A 22,573-nucleotide genomic window follows, 5' to 3' on the forward strand; every position below is an offset into this window, starting at 1 on the left:
ATAAACCTCATACACACATGCGCAAAAAAATATACACACTCATTTGCGGTCATCTCGGATACTTTCAAGTACTCGTATGATGCATCAAAGGCTATACCGTATCCTAAATATCTAAGCACAGCCGCGCATTTTTGTAAACTACTAAAGCTCATTCTACATCTAGTATCAGGTTTTTGCTTAAAAAAATCATAATGGACCTCTAAAGCATTACTATTACGTAAAAATAATGTCTTATTCAGAAGGAAATGACGTTCGAATGCCACATCATTATAAAGACAATTATCGTCAAGTAATCACGTAGCAATAGTTCATGTGTGGGTTGACGATCTCAATTGGCAAACGCTCTTGTACGCGAAACATTTGTACGTTCTTCATTGTGTATGTGTTGCACAACATTAAAGAACGTCGAGATAAATTCTTCGTCGTCATCCGATTCCAAATTTGTAAAAAAATCCATACATATGATTTTTTTAGTGAGTATAAAGAGTTCAATGGTTTGAAAATATGATGTTTAGATGTTGTGTTTATATAGGTAAAATTTATTTATTAAAAAAAATAGATTTTGACCGTTGGAAACGATACAACCTTTTGATTGGGCGTGCTCTTCTGTCCTCCCCACCACACCACACGACGACAACACTCGACCACGAACCGGCGGGATAGTATACACGGTCGTGGTTCGTTGTCACGTCGATCACGACGCTCTTCGTTGTATGTAGACCGAATGGTCTAACATATATTAGATTTTTATTGCTAATTTTTTGCATTTTAATTGATGTTGTATATTCTAATTGATGAAACAAGTACCAAAAATTTTGCTTTTAACAAAAATAAAGAAAAGTTAATATGTGTTATTATTCTATGTAATGAAATTTTTTTATTTACTAAAAAAAATTTAAAAATATATCATTGTTTTTTTATTTTTGAAAAGGCAAATGTAACTCCTAAACTACTTATTAATTTTATCTATACCGGATAACAGTGTGTTAGAAGTGATTTAATATTTAACATATGAGGGTGTTTGTTTTATCTTTTAAAACATCTTTTAGCTTTTAGGAAAAGATAAAAAGCTAAAAGATGTTTGGTAAAAACAACAGATCTTGTAAAAATTACTTTTAAATATAAAGAAAATAAACTTTTTGAAAAAATCAGGTAAACCTGACTTTTCGCAACTTTTCCTAAAAAACCTTTGTCCTTTCAAGAGAATTATTTATTATTGAGAGAAACGACAAAGGCATCAAAGTGGTCCAATTTGCCCTTTGTGCCAATGAAGGAACATCCAAATTTATATTATAACTTAATATTAAAAACAACTAATATAATGCAAGAAAATCCAAATTTCAGTTTTATTTCTCACGCGCTTATCCACACCATGTAAACACGCAGCACCCACAAATACCAAGTACTTTTTGATTAGACCAATTAGGGTCATTAGACATATAAGATGGAGTAAAATGAAAAAAAAAGTAATAAGAGACCTCGTTAATTTTGTAACCACACAATCATTTATTTAGTAAATTATATTTTTGGTCTCTATGGTTGACTCTTGTTTAGTCTAAGATTTAAAAAACGTATTCAAATAAGTTTTATGATTTATAATTGGATGTTATTTTTGTATAATACCGTTAGAAGCCTCCCAATTAATTCTTTCTCTCTATATATATATATATATATATATATATATAAAAGTTTTAACCTTATTTTGATTTTTTTATGATTTCTTAATTATATTATTTAAGATATTTTTAAATTTTTTTTTTGCCTTCTAAATTCCAAAGTTACTTTAATTGGATCATATGATATGGTTTTAACTTTGAAGGGTAGTACGGTACTTTCTTGCACGGAGGGGCTGTTGACGTGTCCACCACTTGTCATATATATTCTCTCAAAGCATTAGGCACGCGCCGCCCATGTGCGAGCGGGCTCTCAACTACGCCTTTCTGGTCGCTGCGCACAGAAAGTAAAGGCTAAATTGCACAAGAAGGCAAGGCAATCACTCGTCATCCTCCAATTTTGGTTTCTCATCGAGACGCCTCCGGTGAGGACATCCAACACTGCGTTTTAGAGAACACACAGCGGCGTCGGATCTCGTTGCTTAATTACTTTAAAACGCCTTACAACCGTTCGTTATCGGGGAGCTGTTTAGGTTTTCAGTGGCTTTTTTTCACATGGTTTAAGGTGAGGGTTTTGGCTATACTCATTCGTTTATTTTTGAATTTGATTGAATATTCGTGATGTATTATGTTGTAACAGTTTGAAATTTGAAAGATTGAAGTTCACGATGCGCTTTAATGGCTGCATGGCTTAAATTGGTAAAAAAAAAATGGCTATTAGGGACCTTATGGATGCCTTCTAAATCTAAACCAGTATATCTGATGTTTGTCGGAGTTTATTTTAATGCATTAACACGATTCAACTTTGTTCTTTTCTCAATTGTTAATTCATATGATGGCGATGCCTTGAATTGAAGTTTTCTAATTTGAGTAAAAGTTGTTTTCTATATTTGTAACTCTGTTTAGTCTGATGCTCACATGATATGATGATATTCAGGTGATTTATTTATTTATAGCAGACAATTATAACCATGGAGGCACAATCTGCATTGGCCTTTCGAAGATCAGGTGCAAGGCAACTTAGTAACTATGGAGCCCCTGGAGCTCGATCTTCCCCTTTGCCTATTCGTCCTGCCTCTTTGGAAAACAAACATCCCAAATTTCCAGACTCTCAGCACATCTCCATGGGAACACAGAATTTCACTGCTCTTCCTTCAGTATCCTCAACTAACGGAGCTGTTGGTCACATTTTTTCTTCTTCGTCTTCAGGGATGTCTTCAGATCTTCACTTTTCTTCTGTTACTTCTCACCAAAAGCATTCAGAAACGCCATCTTTCATATCTCAATCCTCAGGAGTTCTTCAATCGACTACATCAAACCAGTATATGAAAGAAAACAACAACAGCTCATGGTGTACAGATTCACTGCCTGATTTTCTTGATTACCCTCAAGATAATACCCCTATTCAGTCTAGTAATTTACAAGAGGATCTTGGTAAACAAAATGATTGGCAAGATTGGGCTGATCAGCTTATTACTGAAGACGATGCTATGACCCCTGATTGGAATGAGATTCTTATTGATACAAATATTGTTGAATCAGAGCCAAAGGTTTGTTCAACTTTTGCTAGCTCATTGATACAAATATCAGCAACATTTAGAGTAATACATATATACAATAATACAAATGACAATGACTTTTCTTTTGTTAATTAGATGGCATATCATGTGGGGGGATCATCTACAAACTCGATGCAAATACAAGCAATTCCTGCATCATCTGAAGAAGCTTGCATTCCACTGACTCCCACTCCATCTTCTTGTGGGAACAGTGGGTCCCATTCCAAACCAAGGATGCGTTGGACTCCAGAGCTTCATGAAGCGTTTGTGGAGGCAGTCAACAAGCTGGGTGGAAGTGAAAGTACTATTTTGTCCTTCATCTAGACTATTCTTGATGTTATCTGATTAGTAGATATATATATATATATATATATATATATATATATATATATATATATATATATATATATATATATATATATAATGTGTTGATGATGTGAATTGTTATATATATTTGTATCTACAGGAGCTACTCCAAAGGGAGTACTGAAGCAAATGAAAGTGGATGGGTTGACGATATATCATGTGAAAAGTCACCTACAGGTGCATTTATGGTACTTCCCGGGTGATGCAAGTTACAAAGGTCAAGAAATTGTGCTGCTTTATATAATGTGGAATTTATTTTGTTTTGCAGAAATATAGGACAGCTAGATATAGACCTGAGCTCTCATCAGAAGGTAAACAAAGTTATGCCTTGATCCATTTCCTTTTTACCCAACTTTTGCTATTTCATCCGTTAGGGGTAGAATTTTGCCCAAATCGACCCATTTTTAGGTAAATGGGTCGAAATAATTTGAAGATGTTGTCCAACTATGTCTGTACTGATTGGTCATTTATTGCAGGAGCTTCAGAGAAAAAAACTTCAGTTGAAGATTTCTCATCTTTGGAGTTGAAAACGTAAGTCAGATTGGTTCAACTTTATTTAACCTTGTCTTTATTATGTTAACATGTATTTCATGCCATTCATAAGATTCTTCATGTCAGCATTCCATAACCATTGAAAAAAAGAGCTAGGTTCCATTAATTATACAAACAGTTTACATTTCTTTGTGTGCAAAGTTTGAAAGTTTTGCAATAATTTGAACCAAACAGGGGTTTGGAGATCACTGAAGCATTACGATTACAGATGGAAGTCCAGAAGCGCCTACATGAACAACTTGAGGTATATGATATTTGCTTTATTCAAGAAAATAGCATTTGTGTTTTTTCTTAATTATAAATGATTTTGTTTTGTGCATCAGATCCAAAGAAACTTACAGCTGAGAATAGAAGAACAAGGCAGATACCTTCAGATGATGTTTGAGAAACAATGCAAGCCAGGAGGAGGAATCAATGACAATTTCAAAGCTTCATCATCATCTACTACCCAAGTCCTAGACTCGACCAACGAACCGGGACCCGACCCGGTGGTGGGACCGGGACCAGATGATGACTCGCAACCATCAAAGCGTGCAAAAGTTAACGAGTAAAAAATGATGGAAAAATATTGACAATTGCCTGCTGTCTTTGTTTTTTTTATATGGTCGTAAGGTTTAGTTTTATGGTCATGACATGATGATACCAAAGTCTGACTTGGAAACTTTTTGACTTTGTAATTGCTTCTTTCTGAGATTATAAGAACCCTAAATCAGCAGGTAGCAGGTACTATTCGGAATCATGCTAGAAATAGAGGTAGTAGTATAGGATTCTCTATAAAGGAGGAGGAGATTCGGTGTTATTTGCCAAAGCTTGGTTGTACTGTACATATGTATCCGTATCATATCATGTACTCTTATCAACTTATGAAATCATGATGAACAACAGTTTCTATAAGGCCAAGGTGTACTGCCACATCACTATTTTACATGCCACATCAAATTTTTTTTACTTTTTTTTATTTAGAATTGGTCCATTTACAAAACAACTTTAGAAATGTGTCGTTCTACCTCGTCACATGCTTGGCACACCATGAGTATTTTAATCATTCTTCGTAAATGTCTATTATAAATCTTAGTAGGAAGAATATAATCTCATTTAGCCTTTAGCATAAGAGTTTTTTTTTTTTTTTTCATCAAACCCAACTGATTGCTTTCTATTTAGAACTCAAATTAGTTTTTAAAACCTACTTTTAAAGTCAAAAGTTTATTTGTAGTAAACTGTTGACTTGCATATACGTAAACGAAGAAATGCCAATTTTTTAGAACATCAATTTACACGATCTCTTTTTGACAACTAGGACTATATAATAATTTATTTAAATTTAACTTACATGTAACGATCCAAAAACACTAAATTTCTTTCTATTTTTGATAACTTGATAACTTGTCCATTCTAATTTGGTCTAATGACTTAGTTATACATGGTTGAGTACTAGCTGATAATTCTTGTGCAACAGCACGCATCGAAGGCCTTGACTCGGGTGTTAATCGGGTACACGCAAGAGCAACATTAAGCACAAACACCACTTGCTCGACGACACTATCCTTCGGAGGCAGAAGCCTTTGATCAAGGACGTCTTTCAACAACATATTTGAATTATCTCGAGCTGCAAAGGTCGTATTTGATGATTGCAAAGATGATAAAAGCTCCCCAGGATGCCTCCCCATCATAATCTCAAACAATACGACTCCAAAGCTGTAAACGTCACATTTCTCTGTAACCCTAATTGTGAGTGCAAGTTCTAAAGTATAAAGTACAAACAAAAGCGGTATGATTCAGTAAAAGAATCAAAAATCAGATGAAAAGGAAGTGATTAACCATATAAATAAATAATAAGTACCTGGTGCCATGTAACCGTAGGATCCCGCGACTCTAGTCTGATTACTCGAGTCCAGATTCAACAATTTGGCTGTCCCGAAATCAGACAATCGGGGGATCATATCTGACTCGAGTAGAATATTATTTAACGAGACGTCCCGATGTACAATCGGGGGATTGCAATCATGGTGCAAGTAGGCTAATGCATGGGCGAGTCCTTGGACAATTTTAACCCTCGTAATCCAGCCTAATTCCGACGTTGCCTCCACACCGTAAAGTACTTTTCCCAAACTACCCTTTTGCAGATACTCATATATCAAATGCATCCGGCCGTTACTACTGCAACAGTAGCCGTAGAGTTTGATGATATTCCTGTGGCGGGCTTCGGTTAGGGCACGTATCTCGTTCTCGAAGCTTTGCTTATGTGTGGCCGGGACATCGCCGGAATCTGATACGGTCAGCCGTTTCACTGCGACGATAACTCCGGTTGGTAAATTTGCCCTGTACACACTCCCGAATCCTCCTTTACCGATGCAATACGTCTCGTTGAAGTTTTCGGTGGCGTTCACGATGTCTCCGAATGTAAATCTGCCGTCTCTTGCCCATATAACCGTTTCGGAGTTTCCGCTTGAGGGTGTACTTTTCATCTCTTCGTCGATGAGCTTTGATCTTCTACGAATGATTATACAGAAGATAGCAATCGTTGTTGCTATCAGCACAAAAATGACCGCCGGTACAAGAGCCGCGATAAACAGTTTATTATTTCCGGATTCTTGTGCGGTGTTGCCATTACAAGCAGGGAATCCTTTTTCGGATCCACACAGATCGGCATTTCCAGTGAAGGATCCTGCCGGTGCTCGTTCGAATACGCCGACGTTTGGGATTGGGCCTGACAATTGGTTGTACGAGAGATCAATTGATTGTAAGCTTATCATGGAAGTGGATAGTCCAGGAGGAATTCGACTTGAGAAATTGTTGTGCGAAAGATTGAGATTCTCGAGTGTTTTGAGCTTTTCCATATCTTCAGGGATTCTGCCGGAAAACGAATTGCTGCTAAGATCTAACAGATACTGCAATCGTAACAAGTTTCCGATTTGAGAAGGTACTTCTCCCGACAAATCGTTGCTGCTCAAGTTCAAGCTGGTTAAGCTTACACAATTTCCAATTGTTATTGGTATGCTTCCATTCAGATGGTTCGCAGATACATCAAGAGCTCGGAGACTGGTTAAGTCACCAAAACTTGTAGGTATTTGTCCACTTAATTGATTGTTGCTGAGATTGAGATCGAACAAATTGCTTAATTTACGCAATTCAGTAGGGATTTCTCCGGTAAGCTGGTTACCTTCGAGTCTTAAAACACCTAACCTTTGTAAGTCTCCAAGCTCAGACGGGATTTCCCCAGAGATTCTGTTCCTTCCCATATCCAGATTGATTAGGTTTTGTAATTTTCCAAACGGGGGACTGATTTCACCTGTAAACTGATTATCACCAACATCTATGTATGAGAGATTAAAATGCGCAGCACCAAGTGTTTGTGAAATGTCCCCAGAGAAGCTGTTTCCATCCAGCCTGATCCGACGCAGGCTTGTGCAGTTCCTTATGCAATCAGGTAACAACCCCGTGAAATTGTTGCCATTCACAGTGAACACCTCAAACTGAAAACCACTACACAATTCAGAAGGTAGTTCTCCAGAGAAACTGTTGTCTCCTAATCTAACATTTATCAGAAAAGGATTGTTCTTCCCTAATTCTGCTGGAATACCTCCCCAGAAATCATTCTCAAACAGCGAAAGATCAGTAAGATTAGTAAGCCTAGAGAGAGTATCAGGCAATTGTCCTCTCAATTGGTTGCTGTTGAGTTCAAGTTTAAGCAATGAAGTCAAGTTTCCGATCTCAGGTGGAATTCTTCCACTGAGATTATTGCCGGAGAACTGCATGGTTTGAAGGTTTGCCAAGTTTCCAATGGTTGAAGGTATTGAACCTGAAAGTTGGTTTCTTGAAAGAGCCAACATCTGAAGCTTTTCCAAGTTCCCAATCTCCATAGGTATGGGCCCCGTGAAATTGTTATTGAACAGAAAGAGAATCCTGAGATTTGTCAAGAGACCAATCTCGGGTGGGATCTCCCCACTGAAAAGATTAAACTGAAGCTGCAAGGAGACCAATTGGGTCCAATTGGTTATGAAATCAGAAGAAATTTCACCAGAAAGATTGTTTTCAGAGATCCCAAGTTCAGAAATCTTTGTCAGATTTGACAAAGACAAAGGCAATACACCGGAAAGAGAGTTGTCAGCTAGTGCTAAGAACGTGAGATTAGAACAGAATCCAAGCTCAGAAGGAATTGAAGAATTCAGTTGATTTGAGTGGAGATCTAGCTCTCGGATATTTCGAAGCTGACCAATAGAAGAAGGGATCTCTCCTACAAATGAATTATTATACAATTCAAAAATTTCAAGATTGGGCATCAGATCCAAATCCTGCAAAATTTGGCCTGAAAAAAGGTTGTCTCCTAGCCTCAGATGTTTCAAGTTTGAAAGATTGTAAAAGCTCGTGGACAATGGACCTTGAAATGAATTCTCTGTGAGATTAAGGTATTCAAGATTGGCCAAATTGATGAACAATGATTCAGGTAAAGAGCCATTCAAATGGTTTCCTGACAAATCAAGAAAAGTCAAGTTGTTTTGAAGATTGTTCATCTGAAACGGAATGTTACCATTGAGATTATTGTCATTAAGATCAAGATATTGGAGGTGTGTCAGCTTTCCAATCTCTGATGGGATTTCGTCTTCAAAACCATTTGAGCTTAAATTCAAGAACATAATGCTGGTGAGGTTGCCAATGGCAGATGGAATCGACCCACCAACATTGTTATTGCTTAAATCGAAGTGGGTAAGATTTGGGAATGAAGAAAACTCAAATTCTGTTAGTGTTCCAGTAAGAGATGAATTTTGGAGGGTAATTTTGGAAACCAGACCGCCTTCATGGCAGACAATACCAGTCCAGTTACAGAGGTTCTGGATGTTTCTTGAAGACCATGAATTCAACAAAGCATCAGAAGAAGAAGAAGATGATGATGATAAGGTACGCTTCCATCTAATAAGAGCTTCTGCTTGTGTTGTTGATGTTGACATGGTCTTCAATGGCAGAAAAGAAAGTAAGGTTATATAAAGGAGCAGATTCATGATGTTTTTAAATGATGCCGTGAATGGTTTGGGTTTTCTTGAAGCTCTTTTCATGCTCAGAATATTTATAGTGCTTTTTCTAATTCGTCAATGATAGGTAATAAATAGGACAGATTTGTACTATCTCATATCGGGGGTCAATAATCATATTAATAACACTTTAAACGTGTCATCCAAATGCATCAAAGTTGTTAAATCAGTTTCATTTTCTATTTTAAATCCAGTCAAAAATGTTTGAATGACTAAAATACCTGTGACATTTCAAAATGACAAAAATACCCTTCTAACAAATAAAAAATAAGACATAGTTGGTAAGAGGAGAGTGGAGACCAACGTGTGGGTATCCTCCTTATGGTCTTTCTCTTCACTGACAAGTTTGAAATGCATTTATATTTTGTTGATGACCTTTGTCTTCTCATGGTCTTCTTCTATTCCTATTTATAATTGACTTAATATTTTTTTTTTTTTTTATGTATAAGTTTATAACTATGACATGATCCTTGACGTCACCAAAATTTACGTACATGTCATTTAAGTAAAAAAAAAAGACTACCTAACTTATCGTTGGTGTCATTTACACCAGATATGAGACAAAAAGCCCAAAAACTAAAATTGAACATTTCATAATTATAATTATATTATCACACAATAAATCATCGTTCATGACTCAACGTGGATATAAATACTTTTATCAAGCATATTTTTTACAATCAAAGATATAACAACAAAAGAGATTGCTTTGTAACTGAATGTGTGGGGTTATTTTGTGGTTTACAATTAAGTCTAGGGTCCAAGTGTGAAAAGTCCAATAAAATGTCAAAAAGTCTTCTGACCTTGACCATTTAAATGAAGGGAAAAAGACTTATCAATGTAATTAACTTGTCGGTTTGTTCACATCTGGGTAACTATTTTTTTTGTACATATCTAGGTAACGAACTTTTTGAAAGTGTTCACATATAACCATTATAACCTACTTTACATACGGTCATAACCGGTCATAATCGTCATGTGTGAACACTTCCAAAAAATTTGTTACTTAGATGTGTACAAAAAAAAGATAGTTACCCAGACGTGAACAAACCAAAAAGGTAAGAGTAAATTACACGAATGGTCCCTGTGGTTTGGGTAATTTGTGTGTTTGGTCCCTAACATATTTTTTAACTTGGATGATACCTACTATTTATTTTTGTTGTGCGTTTGGTCCATGTCTTATCTCAAAAGACTATTGTGCCATTTTTAATTTATTTTTAATTAATTTTTTTATTTATGTATTTATTTTTTATATATTTAAAAAATTAATAGACCCTACATATCTATATCTCTTCACCCTAAACCTGAAAACACATTTGAGAAATTTAAGTTGGGTCCCACCAGTCACCATCTCATCTCTCATGCTCCTCAACTTATATTTCATTTCCATCTTTAGTGACATCGACGTCTTCGCCATCCCTTCTTTTTTCGGTCCTTCAACTCCGGCGAACCAACACCACAACCTTCTATTGGGTTGTGGTGGTGGGAAATTCAATGAAGAGACAGTGGATGGTGGGAAAATAAGTTAGGGACCAAACGTACAAATTACCTAAACCACAGAGACCATTCGTGTAATTTACTCTTACCTTTTCGGTTTGTTCACATCTTGGTAATTATGACCGAATGTAACCTGCTACAGCCGGTCATAATGGTCATATGTGAACACTTCCAAAAAGTTCATTACCTAAATGTGTACAAAAAAAGATAGATACCCAAATGTGTGAACAAACCGAAAAATTAATTACCTTAATAAATCTATTTCCCTTTAAATGAATGGGTATAAAGACACTTTTTTGTTATAATTTATGGATAAAACTTAAAAAATGGCCTGTGGTGGTTTATATATATATATATATATATATATATATATATATATATATATATATATATATATATATATATATATATCGGAAACTGGTCTAAACCCTCAAACTTGTAGAAATAGATTTCTTTTCTTTTTTTCTTTTTTTTATCCATCCTAAAATTGAAATGACTATTATATCCTTTCATTTTTATTTATTTTAATATTTTAATAATTAAAAAAATAAGAAGGCCTAAACATCCCTACCTCCACCCACCTCTCTCTCTCTCTCTCTCTCTTTATATATATATATATATATCTGAAATTGGTCTAAACCCTCAAACTTGTAGAAATAGATTTCTTTTCTTTTTTTCTTTTTTTTATCCATCCGAAAATTGAAATGACTATTATATCCTTTCATTTTTATTTATTTTAATATTTTAATAATTAAAAAAATAAGAAGGCCTAAACATCCCTACCTCTACCCACCCCCCCCCCCCTCTCTCTCTCTCTCTATATATATATATATATATATATATATATATATATATATATATAGTCAATCGAGAACATTTGAGAACAAATCTAGACCAGTAAATACTTTTTAATTAAAAATATATTTAAAAACATTATCCATCTATCCAACCCAACCACCAACACTCATCTGATACTACACCACCACAGATCACCGATTATCGTCTCTCTCTCTCTCTCTCTCTCTCTCTCTTGGATCCAAAAACATGTACTTTCACTCCTACCGTCTCCATTCTCCATCACTGAACATGGCAAAACATCGTTGATTTTCTAATCATTCACGTAGGGTTTCGAAAGGAGATTATGATCGATTCAACATCAAGGTAATTTATTATCCGTAAAACATCAAATTCAAACGTTCGTGTAATTACAAACATTGCTGAAGCTTTATCGATCTCCATATTAGGTTTTATTGCACTCAATCCTCTTTCATATTCGTTATCTGATTCGGTCTTGCACTCAATTTTGCATTCTTAATATCTGAACGATTAGTCAATGAGTGGAAAGAATTCAAAGGGAAAAAGGGTGAGATGTGAGCATTCTTCATCGTTAAGGTAATCAATATGGCAATTATATTTCTCAACCATGTTACTCTCTTCCACCACCTGACATCTCCTCTTAGACCATAAAAGAAGAAGCTTGAAAAAAAGATATTTGAGAATTGAAGATAACAATTTTTTGGAACAGGTAACATCAATCACCTACAATTTCTGTCATAGTTAGCAAACAATTTTTTGTATCATTCTTAGAATTAGGGATTTACATCATTTGCAGGTGACAGAGGCTCTTACACCTGCAGGCCTCAAGTCTTTCAATCTCATTGTTATTGATTTCACCAAGAGCAATGAAGTTTTATTCTAGAAAAAAAAACTAATTTAAAAAAAATAAAATAAAAAAATAATAATAAAAAATTAAGAAAATATTACAAACAATGTCTACAAAGATCGTAAAAGAATTACATATGTTAAAAAAGATGCAACCGAAACTGAAAATATTATTAACAAAAACGGTAAAAAAATTAAAAAAATCAAAGCTTTTTAAAAAAAATAAAAACAATAAGTTATAAAAAATTGTGGAAACTATAAAAAGAAATTATATCAAATTCGTAAATCAAAGTTTAAAAAAAATCAAAGTTAAAAATAATAATAATAAGTTATACCAAATTTCTAAAAAAAATCACTTTGAAAAATTGAAAGCTGAAGAGGTTTGAAGATGCAAGCCAAGTGCTGCACCACGCAGAACACACACAAATGTTTTGTATTCTAAAGTCTTCCAAAAAACAAACTGTTTTGAGATGACAAATGTTGCACGTGTGCTGCGCCACACAACAAAAAGTGGTCTGAAGATGTTTAAAAAAAACAAATAACATCTTAATCTATAGTATACGAGTCTCACATCTAATATTTAAAAACCTAGAATCCTATATTTTGGAAAGTGTTAGGTTGGTTTCACATATCATTAGTCAAAAGAATATTTGTGGATTACTTTTGCAAAAATCATATACTAAGTTGATGGATTGACGTCCGCCCATAAACAATGAAATTGAAAATTTCCTAGAACATCGATTTACCCCAAAAAATGTATGTATCAATTTTACAACTAGGATTGTACAATAGATTATTTAAATTTCACTGCTTGTTTAATGATACGTGAAATGATCTTAAAAAAATAGTTTCTTTCTACTTTTGGAAACTTGATAACTTGTCGATTCTAATTTGGTCTAATGGCTCAATTATACAAGGTTGAGTACTAGCCGATAGTTCTTGTGCAACAACACGCATCGAAGGTCTTGACTCGGGTGCTAATCGTGTACACGCTAGAGCAACATTAAGCACAAACACCACTTGTTCGGCGACACTATCATTAGGAGGCAAAAGCCTCTGATCAAGGACGTCTTTCAACAACATATTTGAATTATCTTGAGATGTAGAGATCGTATTTGATGATTGCAAAGATGATAAAAGCTCTCTAGGATGTCTTCCCATCATAATCTCAAACGATACGACTCCAAAGCTGTAAACATCACATTTCTCTGTAACCCTCATTGTGAGTGCAAGTTCTAAAGCATAAAGTACAAACAAAATTAGTATGTTTCAGTAAAACAATTAAAAATAAGATAAACCATATAAATAAATAATAAATACCTGGTGCCATGTAACCATATGATCCAGCAACTCCGGTCCAGTTACTCGAGTCCGGGTTCAACAATTTGGCCGTCCCGAAATCAGACAATCGAGGGACCATATCGGACTCGAGTAAAATATTGTTTAACGACACGTCCCGATGTACAACCGAAGGATTGCAGTCATGGTGCAAGTAGGCCAATGCATGTGCGAGTCCTTGGACAATTTTAACCCTCGTAATCCAGTCTAATTCTGATATTGCCCTACCTTCTTCGTAGAGTACTTTTCCCAAACTACCCTTTTCCAAGTATTCATACACTAAATGCATCCCGCCTTCCCTACAACAGTATCCGTAGAGTTTGATGATATTCCGATGACGGACTTCCGTTAGGGCACGTATTTCGTTCTCGAAGCTTTTCTTGTTTATCGCCGGAACATCGTCGGAATCCGACATGTGCAGACGTTTCACCGCCACGATCTGTCCGGTTGGTAGCTTCGCTTTGTACACACTCCCGAATCCTCCTCTTCCGATGCAATACATCTCTTTGAAGTTTCCGGTTGCTTTCACGATGTCTCCGAACGTAAATCTTCCGTCTCTTTCCCATATAACCGTTTCGGAATTTCCAATTGTTGTGGTACTTTTGATCTCTTCGTCTACAGGTTTTGATCTTCTTCGAATGATTATACAGAAGATAGCAATCGTTGTTGCCATGAAGACGAAAGTGACCGCCGGTACAAGAACTGCGATAAGCAGTTTCTTATTGCCGGATTTTTTCGATGAAGCGTTGCTGTCACAAGGAAGATATCCATTTTCTGATCCACACAGATACGGATTTCCGGTAAAGGAGTCTGCCGGTGCCTGTTTGAATACACCGTCGTTCGGGATTGGACCTGACAAATTGTTGTACGAGAGATCGATTGATTGCAAGCTAATCATGGAAGTAGATATCCCTGGAGGAATTCGACCTGAGAAATCGTTATGAGAAAGATTAAGATTCTGGAGTGTGTTGAGCTTCGTCAGATCTTGAGGAATTCTGCCGGAGAATGAATTGCTGCTAAGATCCAACACATACTGCAATCCGAACAAGTTTCCGATCTGATAAGGCACTTCTCCTGACAAATCATTGTTGCTCAAGTTCAAGCTTGATAACCTTACACAATTCCCAATTGTTGTTGGTATGTTTCCATTCAGATCGTTGCTAGATAAATCGAGAGCTTGGAGGTTGGTTAAGTTGCCGAAGGCTGGAGGGATTTGTCCACTTAACTGATTGTTGCTGAGATTGAGATTGAACAAATTGTTTAATCTGTCCAATTCACTTGGGATTTCGCCAGTAAGTTGGTTCCATTCGAGGCTTAGAACACTCAACTCTAGCAAGTCTCCAAGTTCAGGCGGAATTTTCCCTGAGATTCTGTTTCTTCCTAATTCCAGATTGGTTAGGTTTTGTAATTTACCCAACTGGGGATTGATTTTACCTGTAAACTGATTTTCTCTGAGGTTTATGTATGTAAGATTTGGGTGTACACCAAGTGTTCGTGAAATGTCACCAGAGAATCTGTTACCATCCAGCCTGATACGACGCAATCCAGTGCAGTTCCTCAAGCAACCTGGTAATAACCCATTGAAACTGTTGCCATTCACAGTGAACTGATCAAACTGAAAGCCACTGCACAATTCAGCAGGTAGTTCTCCAGTGAAGCTGTTGTTTGAAAAGCTCACATTTGTCAAAACAAGATTGTTCTTGCCTAAATCTGCAGGAATACCCCCTGAAAAACCATTGCTAAAAAGCGAAAGAACCATCAAATTAGAAAGTTTAGAGAGTGTCTTAGGCAACTCTCCACTCAACCGGTTTGTGTTCAAGTCAAGTTTGACCAAAGAAGTCAAGTTTCCAATCTCCGGTGGAATTGTTCCATTGAGATTATTAGAGAAAAGCTGCATGTCTTCAAGGTTAACCAAATTTCCAATTGTGGAAGGTATTGAACCCGATATCTGATTGTCTGAAAGATCCAAACTCCTAAGATTCTCCAAGTTCCCAATCTCCATAGGAATGGGGCCTGTGAAGCTGTTATTATACAGAAAGAGAACACTCAGATTTGACAAGAGACCAATCTCCTGTGGGATTTTCCCAGTGAAGAGATTATTTTGAACCTGCAAGGAAACCAATTGGGTCCAATTGCTGATGAAATCAGAAGAAATTTCACCGGAAAAATTGTTTTCCGAGAGACCAAGATCAGAAATCCAGGTCAAATTTGACAAAGAGAAAGGCAATTCACCGGAAAACGAGTTTCCGGCGAGAGCCAAGAAGGTGAGATTAGAACAGAATCCAATCTCAGAAGGAATCGAAGAATTGAGTTGATTTGAGTGAAGATCAAGGTACCGAAGATTTCGAAGGTGGCCAATAGAAGAAGGAATCTCTCCATGAAATGAATTGCCAAACAATTCAATAACTTCAAGATTCGGCATCAAATCCAAATCTTTCAAGATTGGACCTGAGAATTGGTTGTTTCCTAATCTAAGATCTTTCAATTTAGTAAGATTGTAGAACCCCTTTGACAATGGACCTTGAAACAAATTATCAGAGACATTAAAGTATTCAATCTTGTTGAGATTGGTGAATAAGGATTCAGGTAATGAGCCATTGAATTGGTTTATTGACAAATCAAGAAAAGTCAACTTCTTGCACTGGAGAATGAAATCAGGGAAGCCATTCTCAAGATTATTGAGGTAAAAGTTAAGAAAAGTCAAAGCTGGCATACTTGAAAAGTCAGACCAGTTTGGAGTAGTCAAGTAATTCCCTCCAAGATTCAAGTACCATACCTTTTGAAGATTGCTGATCTGAAACGGAATAACACCATTCAGATTATTGTCATTAAGATTCAGATATCTCAACTGTGTTAGCCTTCCAATCTCAGATGGGATTTCATCTTCGAAACCATTTGAGCTCAAATCCAAGAACATGATGCTGGTGAGGTTGCCAATGGCGGATGGAATCAACCCACCGACATCGTTATTGCTTATATCCAAGTGGGTAAGATTTGGGAATGAAGAAAACTCAAACTCTGTTAGTGTTCCAGAGAGAGATGAATCTTGGAGGGTAATTTCGGAAACCAGACCACCTTCATTGCAGACAATACCAGTCCAGTTGCAGAGTTTCTGAATGTTTCTTGAAGACCATGAATCCAGTAAATCATCATCAGAAGAAGATGAAGATGATGATAAGGTACGCTTCCATCTAATAAGAGCTTGTGCTTGTATTGTTGATGTCGATGTGGTCTCTAATGGCAGTAAAGAAAGAAACGCAATGTAAAAGAGCAGATTCGAGATGCTTTCGAATGCTGCCATGAATGGTTTGGGTTTTCGTTTTTAAGCTTTTCTCATGGTAAAGAAGAATATAAGCTTATAATTAGTTTAAGAGAGAAGGAGATGTTGTGTGAACTGACATGTGAAGAGATTGAGAGCAAAATGGGTAGATAAGAATTATAAATATATGTGGTTGAATTTAGAAAAATAAGAGATTTGTGTGTCAGTATCAATAAATGAGTCCTTGAAAGTTGCTAAAAGCTGGAAAATGGTGGATGAGAGCTTTCAAGGGATTTGTTTATTCACAGTTGGGCGCCTTCTATCGTCATCACATGGTATGAGACCAGTTTTACTATTTTGTCCCTCTTATAAGAATAAACCTAAATGTCAAGTTTGACTTTTGTAGGTGTTTTTTCTTTTAACATTTTTTATGAGCCAGCGTCTAGTCTTTCTTAAAGAAATTAATTGAATATTAGATTTTAAATATTGACTATCAATTCTCAAATTATATTTATATTTATATTAAAAAAAAAAAAAGGACAAACTCTTTTATTGAATTCCGCCAACTATTTGTACGCGTAGTAGGAAGTAGGAAGTTGACGTTGGATTGTGATTTGTAAAAGCAAGAAAAAGCAAACAAATGTAGCTCCTTTCATGCCTATTCACAGTCAACTTTGACTTCAAATTCACTATCAAATTAGTTGGAACAAATCTAATCTTTTTTTTTTAATAATTGCAATAAAAAGTTAAATCATTTTAAACATAAAACATGCATTTTTAATGGAAAAATACCATACAAAGAAGGGCAAAACCAAGTAACCAAGTATGTCTTTTTTCCATTTCAGCTCCATCATTTTCAAATTGTAATGCTTTACTATATATGGAGATGCATATATGTCACACACCTAAGCACACACACACGTCACGTGTGTGTACAGACCATAATCGAAAAGAAATAAACTATGGTGTGATAACAATTCTTTGAAATTTCAAAATGTTTGTTACGGTTATGGTGTTTTTATCGTTGTTATGTAACATCTATTCTAGATAAATGATTCATTTATATTTTTGGGCAATTAAAGATGTAAAATATGGATTTTGAGATGGTCACGACGTGACGAAGGATACATCACGACGTGGCCATCGATGTATTAAACGTGCATCCATTTTGTGTGTCACGACGTAATGAGCATGTGGTCACAACGTGGCGACCGCCTGGGTGTTTAATCCTAATTTTGGGATTTATTATGCCCCCTATTTAATGGAAATGAGGGCTAGGGTTTGCACACCCTCAACCTCCATCACCTTCCTATTGCTCTCCAAGAAAACCTAGCCCTATTTTTTATCTTATGAGCTCTTTTTTTTTGGTGATTTTTAGCCTTAAAGAAGAAGAAAATGCGTTTTGGTGCATTATCTCAGCTATCAAGCCTCTCTCTCATCACCTTGAGCTGTCTTAGGACTCTTGTCTTAAGACTCTTGTAAGTCCTCAAGTTCCTGTCTTTCTAGTTCAAACATGCTAGATCTAGATTTTTGTCCACTTTTCCCCATGTTTGAAGAAGTTTGAATGTTAGAATCTCATAAAGTTGGCAACTTTATGAGTTCTTGAGGCTCTTTTGTGACCCCTTGTTCCAGATCTGGAAAGTTAGTGAGTTATGAGTTTCATGCATAAGATTCGATCTCATTGTTTCCTTCATTCCGACCTAGCTTGTGTTCAAGACATGCATGTCTAAAAAGCAATGCTTTTATGGTGCTTTGGGATGGAGAAAGTCTTCAGGAAAATTTAAGTGTTTGGTTTGAAGGATTAAGAGCTTAAACCATTAAGGTATCCAGAGCGATTCCCACGATGTGACAGGTTTATTGTCACGATGTGGTGACAGTCAGCTTCGCGACTGTTTTATCCTAATGTTGTCACGACGTGACCAATGGGTGGTTACGACGTCATGATCAACTGGGGATGACTTTGACCGATGACTTTTGATCATGGTTGACTTTTAGTCAATTTAAGGGTTTTAGGATGTAGACTGAGAGTGTACTTCTTTATTGTTGTTAGGTGTCTTGTTGTACCTGTCCTTTCTGTGTGAGAGTTGTTGTGTTTAGCTGTTATCTGTAGGGGCGGCTCAACAAATTTGGGGGTTCTAAGCAAACAAAAAAATTGGGGCCCTTCGGTTTTATAACTTAAATCAAATACCAAACTATTTCTTAATGCATCTCAGCTAATCACTTATATAAACATGAAGTTTGTTGAAGTTTTGATCTCCGAGCCGATATGAGACTCAAAGGTAGAGTTAATATGAAGCAAGTTGATGGTCGAGCTTATATAAGAGAGGATAGTTGGCTGAGTTTCATCCATGAGCGATGTGGGATATGTTTAAGTAGCTTCCAAAATAAAATGAATGAAAGGTAAGCAAACAGATTCGAACCTGAGACCCTTAGTTTGATAAACCAACGCTTTTACCACCAGGCCAAGCTCCAACTTGTCTTTGTAACCCAAGAAATACGTATATATACATATATAATTAACAGAATAAGCTTTAAAATTAGGGGCCCTAAGCCCTTGTTTAGTTTTGCAAATGGTAGAGTTGGCCCTAGCTATCTGTGAGGTGAGTCTTTTCAATGTATTACTTATGTCATAGTATGTGCATGCTGACTAGTTGAGTCTTATTTGTTGTTTATTGTTATGTGTTATTGAGCTGTTAATAGCTCCACGACGTGTTGTTAACCCATTGGGGCTGCTGATAGGCCTAGGGTTGTTGATAACCCACAGGGCGTACTGTTATCCCATTGGGACTGCTGATAGTCCACAAGGTTGCTGATAACTCATAGTTGTTTATTTATGTTGTGTTGTATACGGTATTTTGGGCAACTCGCTAAGCTTTGTGCTTACAATTGTGGATTTAAATGTGTTTCAGGTATTTCAGATGATCGCGGGAAGGCGAAGGCTTGACTGTACACTCTCATCGGCAACTTTTATGATTCCACATTTTGTGATACTTTGGTTTTTGGATGATTGTATTTTGATACTTATGATTTTCTTGATATGGCTTTTCTGGAAACTATGTTTTTATATAAATTTAAAAATGGAAAAAAAATGGTTGTGATTTTTGGGACGTTACATTTTACACATACCAAAAGCAGAGATGCTACCAAGCTATGCTATGGTAGTATGTAGGGATGAGCATTAGAACCGTCGGAACCGGAACCGGAATTGTAACAAGGTCCGGTTACCAGTTCTCCATTTTTATGAAAACCGGTCCCGGTTCTAAAAATCGGAACCGGTTTGACATTTTTCTCGTTTTTTTAAATGCGCATAACTCACTCATATGAAGTCGGAATTATTTGATTTTTTTCCGGCATGTAATTTGGAGTTGGTAATTCATTTTTTACTGTACAAACATATGTTTTAGTTAGATATTGAATCAGACACATGCCCCGAAAGAAAGAATATCGATGATGTGTTTTTTATATTTCAACATTTTTTTGTTTTTTTGAATTTGTCATATTTTTTTTTAAATGGGCATAACTCATTCATATGACGTCGGAATTACTTAACTTTTTTTCCAGCATGTAATTTGGTGTTTGTAGTTCATTTTTTACTATAAAAACACATATTTTGGTTAGATATTGAATCATTTATAGACCTCGGAAAACACCATATCAATGTTGCGTATTTTCTGTTTCAGCATTTTTTTTTTGAAATCTGTCATGCTTTTAAAATGCGCATAACTCACTCATATGAAGTCGGAATTAGTTGATTCTTTTTTCATCATGTAATTTAGTGTTTGTACTTCAATTTAGAATGTAAAAAGTTATAATTTGGCTAAATATTGAATCATTTACAAGCTCCGAAAGATAACATATCATCTATAATATTTCAACCGGTTCTAGTTTGAAAAATAACCGAAAAACCGGGACCGGAACCGGAACCGGCGCTAGAACCGGCGGTCCGGTTCCCGGTTCTTATAATATAGGCAAACCAGTTCCGGTTCCGAACCGTTCATGTTCTAAAGCTCATCCCTAGTAGTATGATGGATGATTTAACAGTTAAAATTGAAAATAAAAATAATAATTAAGATAATTAACATGCCATTTTTAAAAATATGTATGATTAGAAAAATATAGTTTGAAACTGCGTATGAAAACAAATACTTTATTAATTTTCAAAAGTTATAACCGAACAAGGAAAAAGTATAATTCTAAGCTAGTGTTTTGTATTTTGTAAAAGAAGAAAGAATAATAGTGACATGAAAGTATTATATTCGCTTGCCACAAATATAAAAACAAAATATTATTCATGGAATATAATTCTTTTTATTAGGTTGATTTTCTTTGAACGAGGATGATGAATTGATGATTTGTTCATTGAAAGGTTAGGATATTTTATAGTTTATAAATATAAAATTATTTTTATTTATATAATCTTTAGTTTTTTAAAGGTTCTAAAATTTTAATTAAATTATTTTATAGACAAAACTACAAAAATGGACGCTATGGTTTGTATATTTTCAAGAAAAAAAATATCAAAACTACTAAACTTTTTGATTGTTAGTCCTTTTCAGTATGTTTCGTTGTGGGTTTTGGTTTTTCGGAAAACTGAAAAGACTAAATTGTTCTCCTGATATTTTTTAATGTTTTTTAATTAATTTAAAGTTTTATTAAATATAAATATGAGGCCCACATCTCTCTCTCTCTCTCTCTCTCTCTCTCTCTCTCTTTCTCTCTCTCTCTCTCTCTGTGTGTGTGTGTGTGTGTGTATGTGTTTGTGTGTGTGTGTTCAAAGACATTTTTCTGCAACTTCAGTCTTGAAAATCATTCAAAACCCTCTCAACATTATTACCACATTGCATCATCTTCATCACATAACCTGTATCGACCTCATTGCATTCCTTTAAAAGACGAACCTAAGATTTTCCAATACACCACCATTAGCCGTCGACAAGCACGATCAAAAACCTAGAAAAAAATCCAGAATAAGGAACACATACACAACACACACATAGACACACAACCACCTAAAATATTGTCGTTCACAGCTCACTCACTCACCAGTGATGAAATCACTTCTCTAACACTCTTTTGTGGTTGACAATACTGAACCGCCATCACATCATGAATCCTAGCTTATACCCCCGTCTCTTAAAGTTAAACTAAACACCACCAATTTAGGATTTTCTCCTTGTGTTTCTAGAGGAACCCGATTTTCGGTTTTTTACCTAACCCAAAACAGAGAGAATGGAGAAGGGAGATGTGGTGGTGGTCGATAATCTCTTAATTTTCAAAATTTGCATCCTGAATTATCTTATCCAAATTGTGGTTTTTGATTGCATTCTCGCCTCCCAATCTTCCTTGGGCGACAAACAGTCAAGTAGTAGATAATAAAAAATTGTGCCCTTAATAATTTTGTGAAGAAGATGGTGGTCACATGATGTTTTTGTGATGAGCATGAGGTATAAATGGTGGCTTCAAAGTTGATGATTAGTGGTATTGGCTTTATGCATATGGAGATGGGGTTTGGTGTGGAAAAGAAGGCATACAAAGACTGATGATTGTTGCATAACTGATGAACAGTGGAGATAATGGTGGTGTTGGCTAGAGGTTTGGTGGTGATGTAGAGATCTTCCAAAATGGAGTAGGTAAGAAGATAGGGTCGGTGGGGTTAATTTGTGATGTAAGATTAGACTATGCGGTACAAGGCAGTGAAGG

General features: G+C 35.7%; 3 protein-coding genes and 1 long non-coding RNA gene across 5 annotated transcripts; 2 read left to right on the plus strand and 2 right to left on the minus strand.

Annotated features, from left to right (window-relative positions):
* Nucleotides 1–1,905: 1,905 nt before the first annotated feature.
* LOC145114403 (phosphate starvation response 1) lies at nucleotides 1,906–4,984 on the plus strand. 2 transcript variants are annotated; one of them, XM_079050392.1, is made up of 8 exons: nucleotides 1,906–2,178; nucleotides 2,573–3,163; nucleotides 3,269–3,473; nucleotides 3,639–3,715; nucleotides 3,807–3,849; nucleotides 4,015–4,069; nucleotides 4,265–4,334; nucleotides 4,414–4,984. In XM_079050392.1, the coding sequence occupies exons 2-8, from the start codon at nucleotides 2,585–2,587 to the stop codon at nucleotides 4,639–4,641; spliced, it is 1,257 nt and encodes a 418-aa protein (XP_078906518.1). In that variant the 5' UTR covers nucleotides 1,906–2,178; nucleotides 2,573–2,584; the 3' UTR covers nucleotides 4,642–4,984. The 2 variants fall into 2 exon arrangements, with proteins under 2 accessions (XP_078906518.1, XP_078906517.1); XM_079050391.1 differs by having other exon boundaries at nucleotides 1,907–2,178; nucleotides 2,551–3,163.
* A 448-nt stretch (nucleotides 4,985–5,432) lies between these two features.
* Nucleotides 5,433–9,162, minus strand: LOC145114404 (uncharacterized). Its single transcript, XM_079050393.1, has 2 exons — nucleotides 5,931–9,162; nucleotides 5,433–5,831 (listed from the first exon to the last, which is right to left on the minus strand). Exons 1-2 carry the CDS (start codon nucleotides 9,139–9,141, stop codon nucleotides 5,452–5,454), a joined length of 3,591 nt encoding a protein of 1,196 aa, XP_078906519.1. The 5' UTR covers nucleotides 9,142–9,162; the 3' UTR covers nucleotides 5,433–5,451.
* A 3,855-nt stretch (nucleotides 9,163–13,017) lies between these two features.
* Nucleotides 13,018–17,067, minus strand: LOC145114405 (uncharacterized). The gene is made up of 2 exons (XM_079050395.1): nucleotides 13,597–17,067; nucleotides 13,018–13,511 (listed from the first exon to the last, which is right to left on the minus strand). The coding sequence occupies exons 1-2, from the start codon at nucleotides 16,913–16,915 to the stop codon at nucleotides 13,132–13,134; spliced, it is 3,699 nt and encodes a 1,232-aa protein (XP_078906521.1). The 5' UTR covers nucleotides 16,916–17,067; the 3' UTR covers nucleotides 13,018–13,131.
* Nucleotides 17,068–17,106: 39 nt separating this feature from the next.
* On the plus strand, nucleotides 17,107–19,917 carry LOC145114406 (uncharacterized). The gene is made up of 3 exons (XR_013710984.1): nucleotides 17,107–17,208; nucleotides 18,252–18,351; nucleotides 19,783–19,917. It is a non-coding gene; the product is annotated as an uncharacterized LOC145114406 (long non-coding RNA).
* Nucleotides 19,918–22,573: the final 2,656 nt, after the last annotated feature.

This window comes from Lactuca virosa, chromosome 5, assembly GCF_052849685.1.
Source record: "Lactuca virosa cultivar CGN04683 chromosome 5, Lactuca_virosa_CGN04683_v6, whole genome shotgun sequence".
NCBI classification, from domain to species: Eukaryota; Viridiplantae; Streptophyta; class Magnoliopsida; order Asterales; family Asteraceae; genus Lactuca; species Lactuca virosa.

What these genes read in the sequence shown, in the direction of transcription:
- LOC145114404 (XM_079050393.1), bottom strand. Translation starts at nt 9,141, where the DNA reads ATGAAAAGAGCTTCAAGAAAACCCAAACCATTCACGGCATCATTTAAA. An exon ending in CTACGGTTACATGGCACCAG is followed by an intron (nt 5,832 to 5,930) that starts GTACTTATTATT and finishes TTTATACTTTAG; the next exon opens with AACTTGCACTCACAATTAGG.
- LOC145114403 (XM_079050392.1), top strand. Translation starts at nt 2,585, where the DNA reads ATGGAGGCACAATCTGCATTGGCCTTTCGAAGATCAGGTGCAAGGCAA. An exon ending in ACCTGAGCTCTCATCAGAAG is followed by an intron (nt 3,850 to 4,014) that starts GTAAACAAAGTT and finishes CATTTATTGCAG; the next exon opens with GAGCTTCAGAGAAAAAAACT. An exon ending in TCATCTTTGGAGTTGAAAAC is followed by an intron (nt 4,070 to 4,264) that starts GTAAGTCAGATT and finishes TGAACCAAACAG; the next exon opens with GGGTTTGGAGATCACTGAAG.
- LOC145114405 (XM_079050395.1), bottom strand. Translation starts at nt 16,915, where the DNA reads ATGGCAGCATTCGAAAGCATCTCGAATCTGCTCTTTTACATTGCGTTT. An exon ending in ATATGGTTACATGGCACCAG is followed by an intron (nt 13,512 to 13,596) that starts GTATTTATTATT and finishes TTTATGCTTTAG; the next exon opens with AACTTGCACTCACAATGAGG.